We start from the raw sequence: 17,800 nt of genomic DNA, 5'->3' as shown, positions 1-17,800 counted from the left end.
CGACTGTATCAGCAGAATTAACCTACTGAAGGTTATACCCCAATCGGGTTGGGAAAGCGCGAAAGGTTTTTTAGAAGGAGGAATGTCTAAGGAAGTGCCGGAGAACCTGAGGAAACTTGAGGAGAGCACTAGCTTTTTTCAAGCAGAGGGAGATGCAGCAGGATACGGTGCATCTCCCGACTCCACAACAGGTTTCAGACCTGCAACGGCCAAAGGTGGACTTTCGAGAAGATACAGTTCGGGAAGGAGCACAAAAGGATTCGTATACAGACAACTCCAGAGAAGGGAATATGGCTGCAGCTTTACGGACTTCAAGGGAAAGAAGAGAACGCCACAGTTCCAGGCCCAGTTCCTCCCAACCATCACGGGAAAGACAGTTTCCATTACGGGACCATTGCCACCAGCTCCCCCAAGGACCCAAGTGGGAACAGCTGTGGAATTGACAATCAAAACGAGCAAATGGGCACAGGAGCATCGAGTGAGAAATGAGAGTTTGAAGAGAGAGCAAAGAGAACTGCGCTTTGCAGCTTGACAGAGAAAGAGAAGAGATTGTCAGGCTCCAGCGAAATGACTATTTGACAAGAAACAACAGCTCATTGCAAGATGATATTATTGAAAGAAACCCCGAAACAGAATGAGAATATCAGAGAGGTGGTGAGTACATTTGATCAAGAGAAGAAAAAACAACGGGAATTCACAGGGGATTTCGCGATGGAGATATTGAATGAAGATGTACAACATGACACAACGAGAGCAGAAGAAGACTCCGTATATCCCCGCAAGACAAGACACAAGAATGATCGGAAATCCGGGAAGGAGAAAGAGAAGGGAGTCTGGATAGCTTCTGGGACTGCTATCGAGTCCCCAATTAGGAGAGCCCGGGAGGAGAGCTTGAAGATAGTTATTGCAGATGTTCTCAAAGGAGAAGAGATTACACAGATCCAGAATGTCCACAGGATGCCAGATGTGAGGAGGAACGTAGCGATTGGACCACCGAAGGAGCCACTTCCTAGGAGACTGGTGAACAGGATGAGCGAGTGGAAGAAGATTGGGTGAGGCAAACAAGTGAGCAGTGGTATAAGAGCTCGATGGAAAAGTCCCCAGTCCCCAATCTCACTCGAGAAGAGAAAACACAGACAAGAGTTTCGAGGGACGACGGAGATGAAGAACAGTCATTTATCCCTTTTGGTGGAGGAATTGAAGAACGTGGTGGTGAAGCCCATACAGGAGTCGGAGGTGAAGTGGTTCAACCCGACATTCATGGTGAAAAAGAAGAACGGGAAGTGGGAAAAGATCTTGGACTGCAGAGTTCTAAACGAGGAAGTGAAGGGAAACACATCAAGATGGATTCCCAGGAGACAATGGTGGAACTCCTGGAGAAGAACTATTGGATGACAATTCTGGACATATCGAGTGCATACCAACATGTCAAGGTGGATGAACAATTCAGTCCATATCTATGTTTCAGCTTTCAAAGTCAATGCTACGCTAACGTAGGGATGCCCTTTCGAGCAAAGGACGCGCCCAGAGTATTCACGAAGATAAGAAGAAGGGCAGCGTCATATATCAGAGAACAGTGGAAGGTAAAGCTGGTGATATATCTGGACAACATTCTCCTCATGCACCCAGACAGGGAAGTTTTGAGATCGATCTCACTGGAGATAGCCCAGTTCCTGAAGAATCTGGGCTGGATACTGTCGGAAGAGAAATTGAACCTGTTATCAACAAGGAGTGTGTAGTTCCTGTGATTACTTTGGAACTCGGAAAGGATGAAAGTGACGCTCTAAGAAAGGAAGAGAGTGCTGCTGCTGGGGGATGTGCGAACATGGATAGCACATGCAAAGAAAAGGAAGAGTCCGAAGACAAGAGTCTGGTAAGAAATGATTTCAGCGACTTTGGAATTGAAAACTTTTAAATGGAAAACAGAAGTTTATTCATTATTCTATTTCTATAAAAATTGTATTTATTTAACGAAAAATGAGAGATAAATAAATTACAAAAATCTCAGAAATAATAAAAATTTAAGGGAGCAAACCCTTAATAAATATTTCAGATTTATTTATTTTTAAATGCCTTTCAAAACAGACGAAAAAAGACATTTATCGGAGCTTAACGAGTTATTTCAAGACGAGTTGATGCTTGCGATAGTGTATTATTATATAATATGATGTGTTTGCAAATGTATGATGAAACGTTCTTGTTTATTCAATGATAAAGAATTTCTTTCGTTTGCAACTTGTTTTAGCTGAAAGTATACAGGAGATAAATAATATTTAACGTGAGAAACATAATATTAAAGAATGAAATTGTTTTTAATCGAGTATTCATTCTGAAAGAAAGAAAGAAAAGTGGTCAAAATATTATTCACAATCGTAATGTGAATACGTTTGTTTTAAATACAATAACAATTGTTTTTATTTTTTGGTTATAGAACGAATATGTGCGAATCTTGAAAATAATGGATATTCGATAAAAATTACGGAAAATAAAATCAGAGCTTGCTCAAACAAGTTCAAGGAAAAATGTGATTAATGCTTTTAAATGTATGTGAATAAAGAAAATGTATTTGTTATAGATTTCAACTTGGAATAATTTGATTAATTTTGCTTTTCGAAATGTTTTTCAGATGTTTTTACAAACTTCATTATTTTTGAGTTATATTTTAGATTTTTATTGAAGTGTTGCTTTTTTTCAAAATAGAAGTATCAGTTACATTATAATTTGAATGAATTCAACACAGTATTATCAATTATGAAAAATGCGAAGTCAATGAAAAATGCAGACCGAAAAAATTAATGAAGGAAAGGATTTAAAAATATTTCGCAGTGAAACAATAACAACCAATTTTATGAAAAGTTCATAAAGAAAAAGTTGAAAAATTAGACAACGTCTTTGTTGCAGGAGGGTAATTTGACTTCATCAAATTATAAAACATCAAGTATTCACAATTATTTTATTACATTTTTTGAATCGTTTTTCTTTTTTTATTTCAAAAACAGTCTAATTCATACAATTTATTATTCATTTTTATGTATTATTATTGATGGAAGGGTAATAAACATCATTCGTTAGTATTCCTATTGGAAAAAAGAACAATGTTACAAATTCAAATACTAAAAATCATTGAAGCAGTTAATTTCGTTGGTCTCACTTCTTCAATAAAATATGATTTATCTGTGTTTATTTTATAACAACAAAGATATTATGAATCAACTGAAAGTGGATTTTCAGATAACATATCAATGAAAAATTTTGAAGGTTAGAAATGATTTCGGAGATTTTTCTGTTGTTCTTTAATTTTTCATGTCTTCCTTCTCTCGTTTTTCTGGAACAAAACCGTTCAAAGTTAACTATAACTGCGAATATGCCATTTAGAATTATGAAAATGGCAAACTTAGTTAATAACGTTTTTGTATTTGAACTTATTTTTATGAAATCACGTTCTTTTGCAGTGAACTGCATATCTCCTGAATTTATTTGTCAACGTTCAGAATATTTGTGCTGCTTTCACATTCAAAAAAAAATAACAAAGCGTTTTTGATTCCTATTATTTGTTCCATATTTATATTGCAAAATAGGATTGTACGTATTTAAAACGTTGCAATGATGACACAACTGAAATTTCAGATTTTCGCGTTTTTCCATGAACATATCTGAAAACGGATTCGACAGAAGAAAAATATGAAACTTATGTGAAATCTGAAAAATAATAGCTGATTTTCTATTTTTAAATCTCTGTTGGTCAGTTTATTAATATCCTGTATAGTCAGATCTACTATATATTTCCTTTGGTATTTTAAATATTTCTTCTTTATCTTTTTCAATATTGACAGTAATTAATATGAGTTTATTATTTGAAACAAATATTGAATGAATAATATTCATTTAAAACTTGATTATAGCTGTTATCAAACAAAGCATTCCATCAATGAATAATCGTTTCATGGCTTTAAATAATATTGCGCGATAAAAATTCTTCATTGAATAAAAGCTTGAACTATTATTTCGAACATGCCAATTATTTCCTCTGCGCTTGTTTGATTTATTGTTAATATTTTTTTTATCGACTTTGAGAAAATAAAAAATTTTAAATATTTATCGTTTTCATATCAATAAATAAATGTGTTTTTAAGAATTTCAAATTGATAACAAACTCATTGACAATGAACTCAATAAAAAATTCTTTACGGATATATAGCACTTGTTTTCTTTCCTCATAGAAAAATCATAAATATTATGTGAATGTTTGTTTCAAAAATGATAGAAAAAAACTTTATTATTATCAATTCTCAATTTGCCCATTCTCAATTTTAAAAATATGAAACAATGAAATTCTGAGATTTGCATCACATACCAGATTAATTCATCATCCTCGATTACGGTTACATCATTGTTCGTAGACTTTACAAAAATCTCAAAAAAATCATCAAAATTCTTTTCTGGATTTCTTCGATAAGTGAACTCTAGTAAATAATTGGACAAATGCTTCCTTTTGACTCCATGTCGAGGCAGAAAATGCATCAAAAGTGACTAAGCTCCTTCAATTCTGTTAGTATGACACTTTGTTAATGGGTCCACAAAATGTTTTTCATGATTAACTGTTTGATGTGTGAATCCAAGAGTATCCAATGAACTGTATGCTTTCCAACAATCAGTGTTTATTATTGTGTTCTTTTTAACTTTTGATTCAATAAGTGATTGAAAAACTGGTTTTGTGCGATTCGGTACAATTGATAAAAACATATTGCTCCTTCCTTTTGTTGCAACAGGCCTTTCAACACCACCAACAATCCATAACAATGGTTTCCTTCTCCCAACTTTGAATTTTCTTCTGTAAAAAGCTGCCTCATCTATTTCGACAGTTTTTTTTTCTCCTCCTATTTTGAAAGGATGTTGTTGTTGATGAAAAATGATGGCTTTCCGAAATAAAGTGAAAAGCTTAGAAATTGTGGAAATACTGACTGACTCCAAAATTGCAACTTGCAGCTGCTCCAAATGCAACCAAAAATAAAGTGCAATAATACATATTTTTCTCAGAGGTAACTTTATTTTTTCAAAAATAGTATGACTCCTCAATGATTTTTTGCAGTGTTTGCATCTGAAATTGTAGTAATTTCCTTTTTCAAGTTGAAGATTCATGTATTTTTTGCACTTCCAGCAGTATAACGATGATTTTATGTAATTATTGTTTTGAAGCCACTTAATAGTCTTCAACTCGTCTTGAAATAACTCGTTAAGCTCCGATAAATGTCTTTTTTCGTCTGTTTTGAAAGGCATTTAAAAATAAATAAATCTGAAATATTTATTAAGGGTTTGCTCCCTTAAATTTTTATTATTTCTGAGATTTTTGTAATTTATTTATCTCTCATTTTTCGTTAAATAAATACAATTTTTATAGAAATAGAATAATGAATAAACTTCTGTTTTCCATTTAAAAGTTTTCAATTCCAAAGTCGCTGAAATCATTTTTTACCAAGCGTCTTTGCAGCACTCATCGGGAGGCTGAATTTTGTGAGGTTACAACACCCACCAGCGAGCTTGTGGATGAATCGCATGCAATACGTGCTGAGGCAGGCGATAGCCCGCGGAGGCTGGAAGGGAATCGTGATAGTCAACCCAATGATGTTGGGAGAATTGACACATTGGAGGAAAATCCTTCCAGAGAACATGCCAAGGTGTCTGAAGAGAAGGAACATACTAGCAATACTAACGACGGACGCTTCAGAGCTGGGATGGGGTGCAGTATTAACAACACCGATGGGGAACAAAGACGAGAAGATATATGTCCACTGAAGATGGACCCTCCAGGAGAGCGCGTTAGCGATAAACGAGAAGGAGTCCAGAGCAGTGTTGAGGACTTCAGAAAGGAAAGGAGCATGGCTGAAAGAACAGAAGATAGATCATATTTGTCTGAAGACAGACAACATGTCCACGAGATGGACAATCCAGAAGAAAAGGGGAGCGCCATCGCTCATTCCAACACTGAGAGCATTAGAGAAGAAACTGAACAGCCTGGACATAATAATACATATGGAATATCTCCCGGGAGAGGAGAACACGGAAGCAGATGCACTCAGCCGGATGGCGAGAAAGCCAGACTATGCACTATAGGGGGAGAAGGTCGCAGAGACATTTCAAACATTCGTACCGAGAACACTAGATACAATTTCAGAACAGATTGCGCAGGTGCACTGTGGAAGTACTTGGAGAATATCCTCTCTGAGACGGAAGAGAGAGAGAGAAATGCAAGGAAACGAGATAGCACTAGTCCACCTGTTCCTGAGCAACATTGGACGGGTGCTGAAAGAGAAGATGAACGAAGCTCGGAGGGAACTGACAATTCTGATTCTACTAGCATGGCGGGGGCAGACCTGGACCCCGCTACTGCAGCCTGGGCATTCGATAAAGACCCTGGGGACCTTTCAGGAGTGCATGACACCAGGAACGAAGATGAGAAGGGAAGGCTGGAAACTACCCCCAGGAGAGGTAATAAGCGTTATACTGGAGAAGAGAATATTCAAGGGAGAGACCTCTTCTTAACATGGGGAGAACACGTTGGAGCAAAAGACATAGCAGCAGCAATACTTAGAAATCAGAAGAGCGAAAGAGATACGTGGAGAGCGCTGCGAAGATTCAAGCAGTTCCTTGATAGAGAGAGCAGGGATGACACTGACCCCCTCACAAACAAAGATGCAAAGTGGATTATGGCGGAGTTCATTTAAACACTCTCGAATACAAACCTCTCAAGCGGAGTGATAAATCAGACAGTACGGAAAGTGCTGGATTCCATTAACCTCTTCAGAGAGACTAAGGTTGACGTGAAAGACATAGAAATATTTCTAAAGACCTAGGTGGGGGAGAAACCAAGAAGAGGCAAACGATGCAAATCAATGTGGGACTTGACAATCATCACGAAATGGGCCGAAACCACGTACGACGCAAAGAACATACGAACACTCCAGAGGAGAGCTCTCATCCTGACCATGATTTCTAGTGCATTGACGCCAGCTGAGCTGGAGAGAATGAGAAGAGAGACAACGATAATCAAGGATAATACAATACTCACACAAGAACGAACAAAAACATCAGGGGGAGAGACAGTTAAGGTGATTATAAATAAATAAACAAACTCACGTATTAATGCAGTTGTTGCGCTCCAACGCTGGATGAATTATTCAAAGACGACGATGAAAGATGAACATGTGTGGTTTGACATAGAATAGAACAAGCCTGCAAATTTGCAGAGAATCAAAGAAGAATTAGGAGCTGTCCTGAGAGAAAACGGAATACGCGACACATTTACCTCTTTCTCGATTAGACACAATATGATAACTCACTTGGCCAGATAATTAGATACAGATTGGAAAGCAATCAATGCGTACGCGAGATGGGAGCCAGGTTCGAGAGTGGCCCAGGAATATTACACCGTGTTACCAATTCAAGACACGATGTGGATCCTGGAGACAATCTGCGGACCAGGAACCCTTGCAGGAGAGGGAGACAAGTCGGAGATGGATAGCGAAAGAAAGGATATTGAAAATGAGAACACAGAATCTGAAACAAAGGAGTATCCTGAAGAGACATCACAAATGTGGGGAGAAGTGGAGATGGGCAAGAGAAAGAGATCAAAGAAACGAAGGTCTATTCGTAACAAAAGAATACATCAGGAAAGTGACTTAGCTCGACTCCCCGAAGGTGTGAATTACGCCTCCCATAATTCCCCGCAGCATCATGGAGCTGACAAAGGGCAGACAGACTGCCTCACAGAAAAAATTTGAGACTTATCGGAGGAGACGCGGAGAGAGAAGCATAGGGCAAATTGCCATGACGGTTCAACCGCAGATGACCCGATCAAGAACACCTCGGAAACATTCCAAGAGAGGGAGGGAGTAGAGACAGGGATCGCACCTTCATCCGCAGTCCCTCTATTCATCCGCCGCACGAGAAAGTGCTAGGCAGGAGGGTTTAAGATCAGGAGAGAAAAGAGAGTGAGGGCTTTCAAGACTCATTATTGAGGAGCAAACCTGCTCTTTGCGTTCATAGATTCGCTTTATTGCAAATTGATAGAACGCGGTGAGACAGGATTTGCTCCGAAATAATACGAACGCGGATGGAGAGACTCAGAGCGGCTGGGTGCGTAAGAGAGAGAAACAGATTAGGAAGATGACGGGGAAAAGGGCGAGATATAAAAGGATAGAGGAAAAGATCAACCGCCCGAAGATATTTATGTGCACCTAGAACCTGTTCAGAGAAACATGGGAACAAATAAATAGTACAAAGCATGTTCCTGCTTCTAAACAAGATTATTATTGTTTTCACAGAGAAGAATTTAATTTCAAATATGCAGTGTGTGGTGAGTGGATTTGTTCTGTTGATGCAGCAGAAGAGCGGAAGGCAGAGCACATCACATGCAGTTTTCATTTCCACACCTCGCAAAAGCGAGAGTGGTTTTTCTTTCTGCTCCGTCCTGAGCTTTCGCCAAACCGGATCCCTGCTCAGCTTGTAGAAGACAGCTCCGAGGGGCAACGTCCCCTGCCCTCTAGTCTTCGTAACCATGGAGAAAGGGCGAAGTCGGTGATGAAGTGAAGCGGACAATACATGATTTTATTATTCAATGTTAAATGTTATTGTTTCATACTTTTGTCTCGCTCTTTTTCCACGTCATTTGGGGAGGGCGAAGTTATTCACTCAAACCACCCATAAATCGTGATCAAGACTCATTATCTCGGAGCAGACCTGTCTCACTGCGTTTTTATTATGACTTGCTTTTATTTCCATGAACTTTCATATCTGAAAATCTGGTGAATTTAAAACTGAAAATGCTCATCTTTTCCATATGTTTTTTATTATCTCTGATTGTTCAAAATATCATCGTTTTTTTGAGAATAATCAAATCATCAATGGTTGTTTTTTCATTTTTTAAGAAATCATTGACACTCAATTATTCCATTCTCAAAAAAATCAAAAAAAAATTAAAATTATTGTTTTAGAAAAGATATCTTAAAAAATGATTGATAATGCAATTGGTTTGAAAAATTTTTTAATGTTTGTGATTATGTTCACATTTGATAAATGCGAATGGGTGATTCTTTTTGAAATCTTCATATTTTCAGAGTGTTGATTATTTCAGTGTTCTTTCATTTTATTTGATCTCTTCAAAAAAAATCTCAGTCAAAAAAATCCAATATGGTATTTCTCAAACTTCACAAATAACTCTATATTGTCGTAGTAAATATTGTTTATATGTATGTTCTTCATGTTGAAAATGCTCGGAAATGTATTTTGAGCAAAAATGAAAAAAATAAAAAAATTTCAAATTTTTTATAATTTATTTTTCGTGATCAAAAAATTTTTGAAATGCAAAAATGAAAAAAAAATCTTCTGTGGTGCATGTTCTGAATTGTTTTTTCCGTTTCCAGCTCCTCAATATTCGTCTTCGAACAATTCATCTTCGTTGGATATGATATCTTCAAAAAATGGCACTTCTTCATAAATTTCTTCTGATTCTTCATCTTCTTTCATTACATTTTCTTCTGCTATTTCTTCTTCTGCTTTGTATTCTGCAATTTTATTTATTAGTTAGGTCTTCAAAAGATAGTGTGAGAGAGATTTTGGCAAGAAACATGGCAATATGATCCAAAATGAACTTCTAACTGGTACCAAACCGTGGAAAAGATGACCTCAAATGGGAACACAATCCTTCTATTGTGATTGTTCTTGTTCCAGTTTCCTGATAAATAAGGATTATTCTGTTACAGACAGTTAAACGTTTAAAAACCCTGCTCTTCCAACGAAGCATATGCCTAACATTCGTCTGAAATAATAGTCGTTTCGTGGAGAATAATACGTTGAATTAACAGTATAAAAATTTCTGATGTTCTATATGGGACAATTATCATTAATCATTTAACAGCCTGTCCTCCGTCGAGACGCTCCACTCTTCCAAATATCTAAACGTGGTCTTTTCATTTTCCTCTGCAATATTTTCTCTTCTGTCAGACAGCCTCATGAAATTCAACAGTTTTTCCAGTGCCTCCGATCGTTTGTTGTTTATCATTCCATTCTTTTGCGCAACAGACTCGCACAACGCTGCATCAGAAACCCACCATCTTTTGAGAAATTCCGAGCAAAGAAGAAATTGTTTTAATTTGTATTTTCACCCAATAATTCATTCAAATCTATAAAGCTGATCATAAGGAAATTTTCATATTCGCAAATATAGTTCCATGGAAAACTAGTTTTCTTTCGAAACATTTGGGATATTTCCAATATTTGCAATTTGTGAAAACAGAGAAACACACTATTTGTATTCTGTGATATCGGCATTACTGAACTTCGTTGTTCAACACTTTCTCCAAATAACAGTTCCACATCATATCCTCATTTTTAAAGAGCTTATTTCACAATTAAATTCAAAGATCCTTCTGTTCCGCCATTATTTGCATCGAAATAATTTTTGATCGAAACCAAAAAATTTGTGAAATCAATAGATATTTCTAAAATTTTTTATTTTTTCAATAAGAGGTTAACGCAAAGAATGTCTTACACAAATGAAAATAGAATGCAATGTGTTTTCATCATGTGAAATTTATCTTCATTTTCACTTTTTTCCATATTGTATCAATATTCCAAAATTCACGCTTTTTTTTATTTTTTTTATTTTTTATTTGATTTTTTTTTTTTTATTTTTTATTTTTTTTTTTAAATTCACTTTTTGGTTTCTCAATACAAAGAAACAAACAGACATTAATGATTGCAAAAATTTAATATCAAAAATTATCATTCAAACAATGGAAAACTATTTTGGGCAAACAACACCGTGACTGAATTGATAATCAATGAAATGAACAAGTCACAGAAAAACAAATACGTTTTACAGAAAAGAAAATTCAAGAACATAAAATAATAGTGATTATCATCTGTTCTCATCACTCAAAACTCTTAAATTGAAATGCTCGTTGGATGACAAGCAACAGTTGATTACAATAACAAAAACGAATGTATCAATATTTGTTCGTTGCAATTGAAAAATGAAAATAATCATCTGATAATCGAAGTTTAAAATTTTTGAGTTCAATTGGGATTGTTTTTCAATTTTTCGATTTGGAATCAGAAAAATTCAGATACTGAAAAAAAGTGAATTGAACTCATTCCTGAAACCACTCAAAAAATAGTGATGGCAATTCAAGTGACAATATATCTTTTGAGTGTCACATTTGAAATTTTTATGTCCAAAGAAATATGTTTTGTTGTTTCTGATCATTCAAACAGTGAATTGTCTCACTGATGGTTGCAAAATGTTAATCAAATAAGTGTCCGAAAAAATACTGGAATCAAAGAAATTTTTCAAATTGATCAATGAAGAACATTATTTATCTCACACAAAAGTTTGAAATTCTCTCTCTATGTGGACCCGTTTTTTTTTATCCCATCTTTGAAAAAAAAAAAAAAGAGGATTATTTTGAAAAGTTTTAGATGAATAAGACAAATAACTATTAGATAACATACAAAATTCATCAAATCATTTTTAATTTACGAGATAGACATCATTTTTCTTTTTTTCTTCATCTATTTTTTCTTTTTTTTTTTTTTTTTTTTTTTTTTTTTTTTTTTTTTTTTTTTTTTTTTTTTTTTTTTTTTATTTATTTATTTAAGTTTTGATATAACAAAAAATAACGGTTTTTTGTAATTAAAATAATTTTTCATAAAGTGTTGAAATGAATGAAAAAATGAAAATGATGATCACTCAAAAATTTTGCTTTAAATATTACTATTATAATTATTTGTTTCTTATTGTTATTGTTTCATATTTTGAAATAATTAATAAAGATTATTCAAAGATGTCGAAAAAATAACAAAATAAAAATTTGAAAGAAAAAAAGATATTCGAGAAATTCTGTTTCAGATCCTTCAAATTGTTTAGCTGCATGGCCACCTTCATTTCTGATCTGTCATCTTCCTCTTTGATATCGCCTTCTTTACAAGTCGAGTTCCCATTTCGTCGAGCTGTTCATTTTCCATATTGGCTCCGCAAATGCACTTGCACACACATTGGTGGATTCTGCAGAAGGGAGCGTGCCTCCAGAACGCTGCTCCACTCTGTTTTTGTTGCTATCGATGCATTCTCCAACATCTCTTCTTCTTCCTCCTCTTCTTTAATTCTCTTTATTCTTCTCCTTTTTTGCACATTGGCTGCACAGACACTCAGAAAACATTCCACAAAATGTGATGCTAAATACATAGCTGTATCTCTTCCTAGAAGTTCATCAAACACTCAAAAAATGCTTCATCCCTTCAGCTTCTTGTCAAAATATGGAATTGGTGGAATTATACCTTTTGATTCAGCGGATAAAGGCTGTGAATCAGGCTAAAGTGCATTTGAAGACGAAGAATTCAGAGCTTCTGAAAGAGGGGCAGTTTCGTTTGAAGCAGGTTTCTGTATATAAAGAGATTATGATTCATCAGATTGTTTGAATTCATCCTTATCGAGTGTTTTTTCATCGGATTGTCCGGAGTTTGCCTGGTTTTTCTTTCCTTTCCTTCTTTTTCCTTCTCTCCTTCTATCTCATCCTCCTTGTCCAGATCTTAGCCTTCTGATTTCCAGCGCTTTCATTCCTTTCTCAGAAAACCTCAGCTCCAGCGGATATTTCAGCGTGTGAGCCAAAATCCCCACTTCTTCGAAGAACACAAGCTTTTTAATGTATCATCCATCTTCATGCAGCAACAGCACGCTGTCTTCCATTGTGCTTTTCTGCCCGCAAGTCTCAGCACATCAGACTCAGTGGTTGAGAAGAGAAGGAAGGTGAAGCGGGGAGAGCACGGAGATTCTTCAAGAACAGAAGAAGAAGAAGAGGAAGAAGAAGGATTTGAAGAGACAAAAAAAGATGAAAAGAGAAGAAGAAGATTGAATTCTTTGCAAAAACACAAATTTTGCTGAAGAAAATGAATTATAAAAAAAAAAAAAATAAATAAAAACAAAAATAAAAAATCCCTCTTTCGCACTTCTTTTGTGAATTGCGGAATTTTTTTGACGGCGAGGCAAAGAAGAAAGTATTTTTTAATTGAAAGAAAAGAAGAATTCAAAGAAGAATTCAAAGAAGGAGAAGGAGAAGGAGAAGGAGAAGGAGAAGGAGAAGGAGAAGGAGGAGGAGGAGGAGAAGAAGAAGAAGAAGAAGAAGAAGAAGAAGAAGAAGAAGAAGAATTCTTTATTATATTCATGTTATTTGCATTTTTCATATCACAATTTGAAGAAGAAGAAGCAATTGAGAATTGTGAAAAATATTCAATCCTTTTTTTAAAGATGTTGACAATGACTTGAGTAATGTCGATCGATAAAAATATATCATTCGATGAGTTGATTTCAGACTTAACATAAAATCACAGTTACATAATTTGTGAAAGGGATTGAGATACGAACAGATAAAGATGAAAGTCCACAAATAATTGACTGCCCTTGTGTGGTTGAACTGCTTTTCCCTCAGAAAAAGAAAATTATGTTTGTCCAATGATGTCAACAATTCAAGTGAACTTCAAGTGTGATGAGGATATTGGCAGAGAAGAAGACGTTGATGATAAAAGAAGTTGACAATTGAATAGGTTGGCATCTACAGCAGAATTTTCAAATGAAAGGAGAAGAAAATGAAGAATTTAATGATTATGTGATTGATGAATCGATTCTGGTAATGAACATCTTTTGTTGAAGTGAGACTGTTGAGAAAGATAAGGAAGGTGAAGAAGAAGAGAAGATATCAGCTTTTCCAAGTCATGTTGTGCGATAGAAAAAACTGAATGTGTTCTGAATGTGAATGCCCAGTCAGCTCATCAGCCCAGATTAAAGAGTCGCTTCTGCCAAATACCCTCAACAAATAAGCCAAACAGACTGCCTTTATCTTTCAAGCTCATGTTAAGCATTGTCAGGCTATGCAACATGCAAGACATATGGCAGAAGACATGAATGTCATCGTTGAATGCAATCCAAACAAGAATAACCTCAAAACTTATGGTTCTTTCGAGAAATGAAAAGAAGGCTTCATTCAATGGTATTTCCATTCGTTCCCAATTTGTACGCATTGAAAACACACCTTTAAAGAAAAATGAATGAAACAAAAGAAAATCAAACCATTTTTTTGAATTTTTAATATTTTTCCATCTCCAATGGATTGGTAATTACAACCCAGCTGGCTTTCTTGTTCTCCAAAATTGCCTCTTGCCACATAAAAAAAACAGACAACTGGACAGCAAATCGCTGGCATTGAACTTCATCGAGCACAGAGAATCCATTGTGAAGCCGGCTGAAATATCAGATGAAAACACAAGTTCTCCAAATTAACTCCTTTTCAAAGCCCAATTCAACGTCATGTCTTTGATGATGGCTTTCCAAAGGGTTCTGTGCAAAAAGCAAATGAGATTGTAATTGAGGCCTGCTGAGTGCTTCGTTCAACTCGCTTCCTCCATTGTTCAATCCCCCCAATTTCCTTTCCTTTTCCACAAAATCATCCTTCCAATAAAAAATCACTGAAAACAAATCCTGAGCAAAAAATATGCCAAGAGAAACACATTTCACACAAATTGAACAAGGGGTGCAATTCAATCTTTCTTACATTCTCCTCGCTTTTTCTGCATCTTGCTTGAATTTTTTATCATTCAAAATATCACAGTCGATATTGCACCATATGCTTTATAATATATAGCCAAGTCCAAATCTCATGCTGGTTTTCTCCATCAATTTCTTTTTCGCAAGCAATCGATGCAAACAGCCACTCTCTCCTCCATCTGCAAGAAAAGTACCTGTTCTTCTGCAATGCTATAACTCGCATGGTTGCATCCGTGGAAGTTAACCTAAGCAGCTCAAACAAACTTTTATCTCAACATATCATCAATCAAAAATCTTCTCTTAAAAAATTATGGGTTGAAAACCCTTATTTATTATTCGAGAAGGAGATCTGATTTTCTTCTTTTTGATTTGTTTGTTTTAATGCAAATGACATCGACGTCACATGAAAATGTGTGGACTTCAGCGTAATTAGATATTTGATTTGGTGCTTTTAATTCATTTGATTTGAACAAAACACGAATATTTCGAAAATGAATTTATTTGTTGTTTTTGAATTCATTTTGCGATTTCACAGCCAACTTCAAAAGGTCGAATATTTCTTGGTTTGCAAAGTGTTATAAGAAATGAAAGATTGAATTCGTTATTGAGCATTTTTGACTCTTTTGATTTTTTCACTTTTTTAGAGAAACTTTCACAGTTGGAACAATTCACTGATGCAGAGCAGGAACAGAAAATCCTTGAAATGAATGAAATAGTTGATGGAATGAATGAAGAAGAATTTCAAACAGTTTTCACAGAAGAACAATTCAACAAAATTCTCCAAATGATTGAAGAAAAGACATTGTCATTGGAAAATGCAATTTTGTTGCTGAAGCGCATTGGATATTGTAAAGTTCTTTTGGACTGGCGAATTTATGGCTTTAATAGTTCTTTGCTGCGTGGAAGATTTGAGAAAATGATTGATGATGAAGAAGAGAAAAATGAAGAAAAGAACGAAAGTCTTTTGATTGATCTTTGCGAATGTTATCTTTTTCTCAACTACAGATTTTCATCGGAATTGATATCAATGTGTGTGCCTTGTCTTCTGAAAGTTGCGTTGAAGAAAGAGGAAAACGAAGTATCTCAAAAGGAAGTGGAAATGGCATTGCTTGCATTGAGCAACATTGAGTGTTTCGTATGAGCACCTCTATTTCATTTTTAATGTCATTTTTTTTCCTTTGTCTTTTAAAGTTTATGGAACAAAAACTATATTTGAATGAGATCAAAGAGATCATCCAATATCATCAGGAATATCACAATCTCACTCGCCTTGCCTATCAGACTGCTTGGAGGTTTTTAGTTTCCAGACTTTGGGCTGACAATAGCTTGGAAGAAGCGATTGTGATTGAACTACGTTTTGCAAGAGAGGCAATTAAAGAATTGGAAGAATTGTCGAAATGTGTGGATTGGAAGAGGAAAGAAGAAGATGGAAGAATAGAAGTTATTATTATCGGGAGATGGCTCTATGATATCTCTAATTTCTTTCTATTATTCAGATCGTGGAACGAGGAATTGGTCGGACTTGTCTGTAGCATTGTTCAGGTGTTACGAGCATCAAGGTGCAATTATGGAGAAATTTGCTTTGAATGCATTCGTTCCATAAGTAAAGCAGCAATAAATAGATGCGTGAACGTTGAAGGATTTCTAAAATGCGCAGCTGTTGATGCTGTTTTTGAGAGAATACAGCAGCCAACGTTGGGTGACAAAATTGCATTTCATGGCTTTCGATTCTTTATGGGAGTTTCAAGGAAATTGAAAGAGAAGAAGAAAGAAGAAATGGAAGAAGTGAAAAGAAAAGAGATGAAAAGGATGGTTTTTGAAAAGCTGGAAGAAGAAGGATATGAAGATACCATCATAAGCTTTTTTGAAACTGTTGAGCATTTTAAAAGAAATTATGCTCATTTCTTTTTGAAAAATATTTCTGATTACCATTGGTGCCAAACCCGGAACCTGGTGCCAAACCCGGAACTAGCAAATTTCTGTGTAATTTGAAAAAAGCTATAACTCTATGAACATTGAGTCCAGTGGGCTAATATTCACTTTTTTGTTTTCTTTATTATTATTAGTCAATATTTTTTTATCAAAAGCACAAATACATTCATATTTAAAAAAAATATTTTATTAATCAATTATTTGAAAATAGTTTTAATAAAGCGAAACTCAACAAAAACAAAAAGTGGCAACAAGGTTGTTTATATATTTATGGATATAAAATTAATGTTTGAAAAAAATTTTGTGTGATTTGAATGGGAAAATTATTTTTCAAATTTTGATCAATTCCATAAAGATGAAAAAGTTGCTGACAAGCTCTGTCACAGCTTGGAAGAACGGTTTACTTAAAATATTTCAAGCAGATTTTGAAGACAATATATATTTTTTTAAATATGCAACAATTGTTTTAGTGTCAATGCATGTCAGATACATATTTTGCTTGGAGCGTGCTTTTTGGTTGCAGGCTTTCCAAAAGAAAGGTTACAGTTTGTTGATTTTTTGTATTATGTTTATTTTTTTATAATTTGCGATATGAATAATTAAATACTTTAAAAGAAAATGTTTATACCAGCATTTTTCAACACAATTATTTTTTGAGTTTATTGTTTTAAATCTATGCAACGCATGCGTGGCACTTTGTTTTTATGTTATTTATACAAAATATTTACTGTCATTAAATATTTGATGTGTACAAATGCTTATTCAATGAAAATTTTATAATATATAATTTATAATAATTTGCTCTATTCTTTTTATATTCAATAGTTTATCTTGCGCTATTTTTAAATTTCTTGTATTTTTTCACAATATATTATGTATGTCAGCATTTTATTTTGAAAGACTTTTTGGTTGCATCGGTTTCCATTTTTTTTTTTAACATAATTTTTGAAAATTTTATGAACTTATTTATATTTCCATCACTTAAATTTTCAAAATTTGTTATTTTATTAAATGCTTATTTTTTTCACATCCATTGCTGATTTAAGTATTTTATTTGTAAATGTTTTAATATCATTTTTGAATAAGGAATCAAATTCTTTTTCTTATCGATAAGATGAATGAAAACAAAAAAATTGGATTATAGTTTAAAATGCTTACCTATCCGCATATTATTATAAAGCATACACATATACGCATGAAATAAACAAAAAGGAATATTCATGAAATAACAAAAGAAAATTGAATAAAATAATGAAATATGTTTTATGATATATC

The 17,800-nt window shown here is 34.5% G+C and overlaps 6 protein-coding genes across 6 annotated transcripts; all 6 read left to right on the top strand.

The window, feature by feature from the left end:
* Positions 1-82: 82 nt before the first annotated feature.
* On the top strand, positions 83-532 carry MONOS_10504 (uncharacterized protein; the record flags this gene model as incomplete). The annotated part of the gene is made up of 1 exon (XM_067862959.1): positions 83-532. The coding sequence occupies one exon, from the start codon at positions 83-85 to the stop codon at positions 530-532; it is 450 nt and encodes a 149-aa protein (XP_067726304.1).
* Positions 533-711: 179 nt separating this feature from the next.
* On the top strand, positions 712-1,056 carry MONOS_10505 (uncharacterized protein; the record flags this gene model as incomplete). The annotated part of the gene is made up of 1 exon (XM_067862960.1): positions 712-1,056. One exon carries the CDS (start codon positions 712-714, stop codon positions 1,054-1,056), a length of 345 nt encoding a protein of 114 aa, XP_067726303.1.
* Positions 1,057-1,425: 369 nt separating this feature from the next.
* Positions 1,426-1,915, top strand: MONOS_10506 (uncharacterized protein; the record flags this gene model as incomplete). Its single annotated transcript, XM_067862961.1, has 2 exons — positions 1,426-1,433; positions 1,498-1,915. 2 exons carry the CDS (start codon positions 1,426-1,428, stop codon positions 1,913-1,915), a joined length of 426 nt encoding a protein of 141 aa, XP_067726302.1.
* A 3,332-nt stretch (positions 1,916-5,247) lies between these two features.
* MONOS_10507 (uncharacterized protein) lies at positions 5,248-6,722 on the top strand (the record flags this gene model as incomplete). The annotated part of the gene is made up of 2 exons (XM_067862962.1): positions 5,248-5,259; positions 5,439-6,722. 2 exons carry the CDS (start codon positions 5,248-5,250, stop codon positions 6,720-6,722), a joined length of 1,296 nt encoding a protein of 431 aa, XP_067726301.1.
* Positions 6,723-7,448: 726 nt separating this feature from the next.
* On the top strand, positions 7,449-7,955 carry MONOS_10508 (uncharacterized protein; the record flags this gene model as incomplete). The annotated part of the gene is made up of 2 exons (XM_067862963.1): positions 7,449-7,695; positions 7,843-7,955. 2 exons carry the CDS (start codon positions 7,449-7,451, stop codon positions 7,953-7,955), a joined length of 360 nt encoding a protein of 119 aa, XP_067726300.1.
* A 7,341-nt stretch (positions 7,956-15,296) lies between these two features.
* On the top strand, positions 15,297-16,696 carry MONOS_10509 (uncharacterized protein; the record flags this gene model as incomplete). Its single annotated transcript, XM_067862964.1, has 2 exons — positions 15,297-15,728; positions 15,785-16,696. The coding sequence occupies 2 exons, from the start codon at positions 15,297-15,299 to the stop codon at positions 16,583-16,585; spliced, it is 1,233 nt and encodes a 410-aa protein (XP_067726299.1). The 3' UTR covers positions 16,586-16,696.
* Positions 16,697-17,800: the final 1,104 nt, after the last annotated feature.

Source organism: Monocercomonoides exilis, assembly GCF_001643675.1.
Source record: "Monocercomonoides exilis strain PA203 chromosome Unknown scaffold26-1319188, whole genome shotgun sequence".
In the NCBI taxonomy this organism is placed as follows: Eukaryota; Preaxostyla; order Oxymonadida; family Polymastigidae; genus Monocercomonoides; species Monocercomonoides exilis.
The sequence above is the reverse complement of the archived record's forward strand: the minus strand, read 5'-3'. Positions and strand labels throughout refer to the sequence as shown.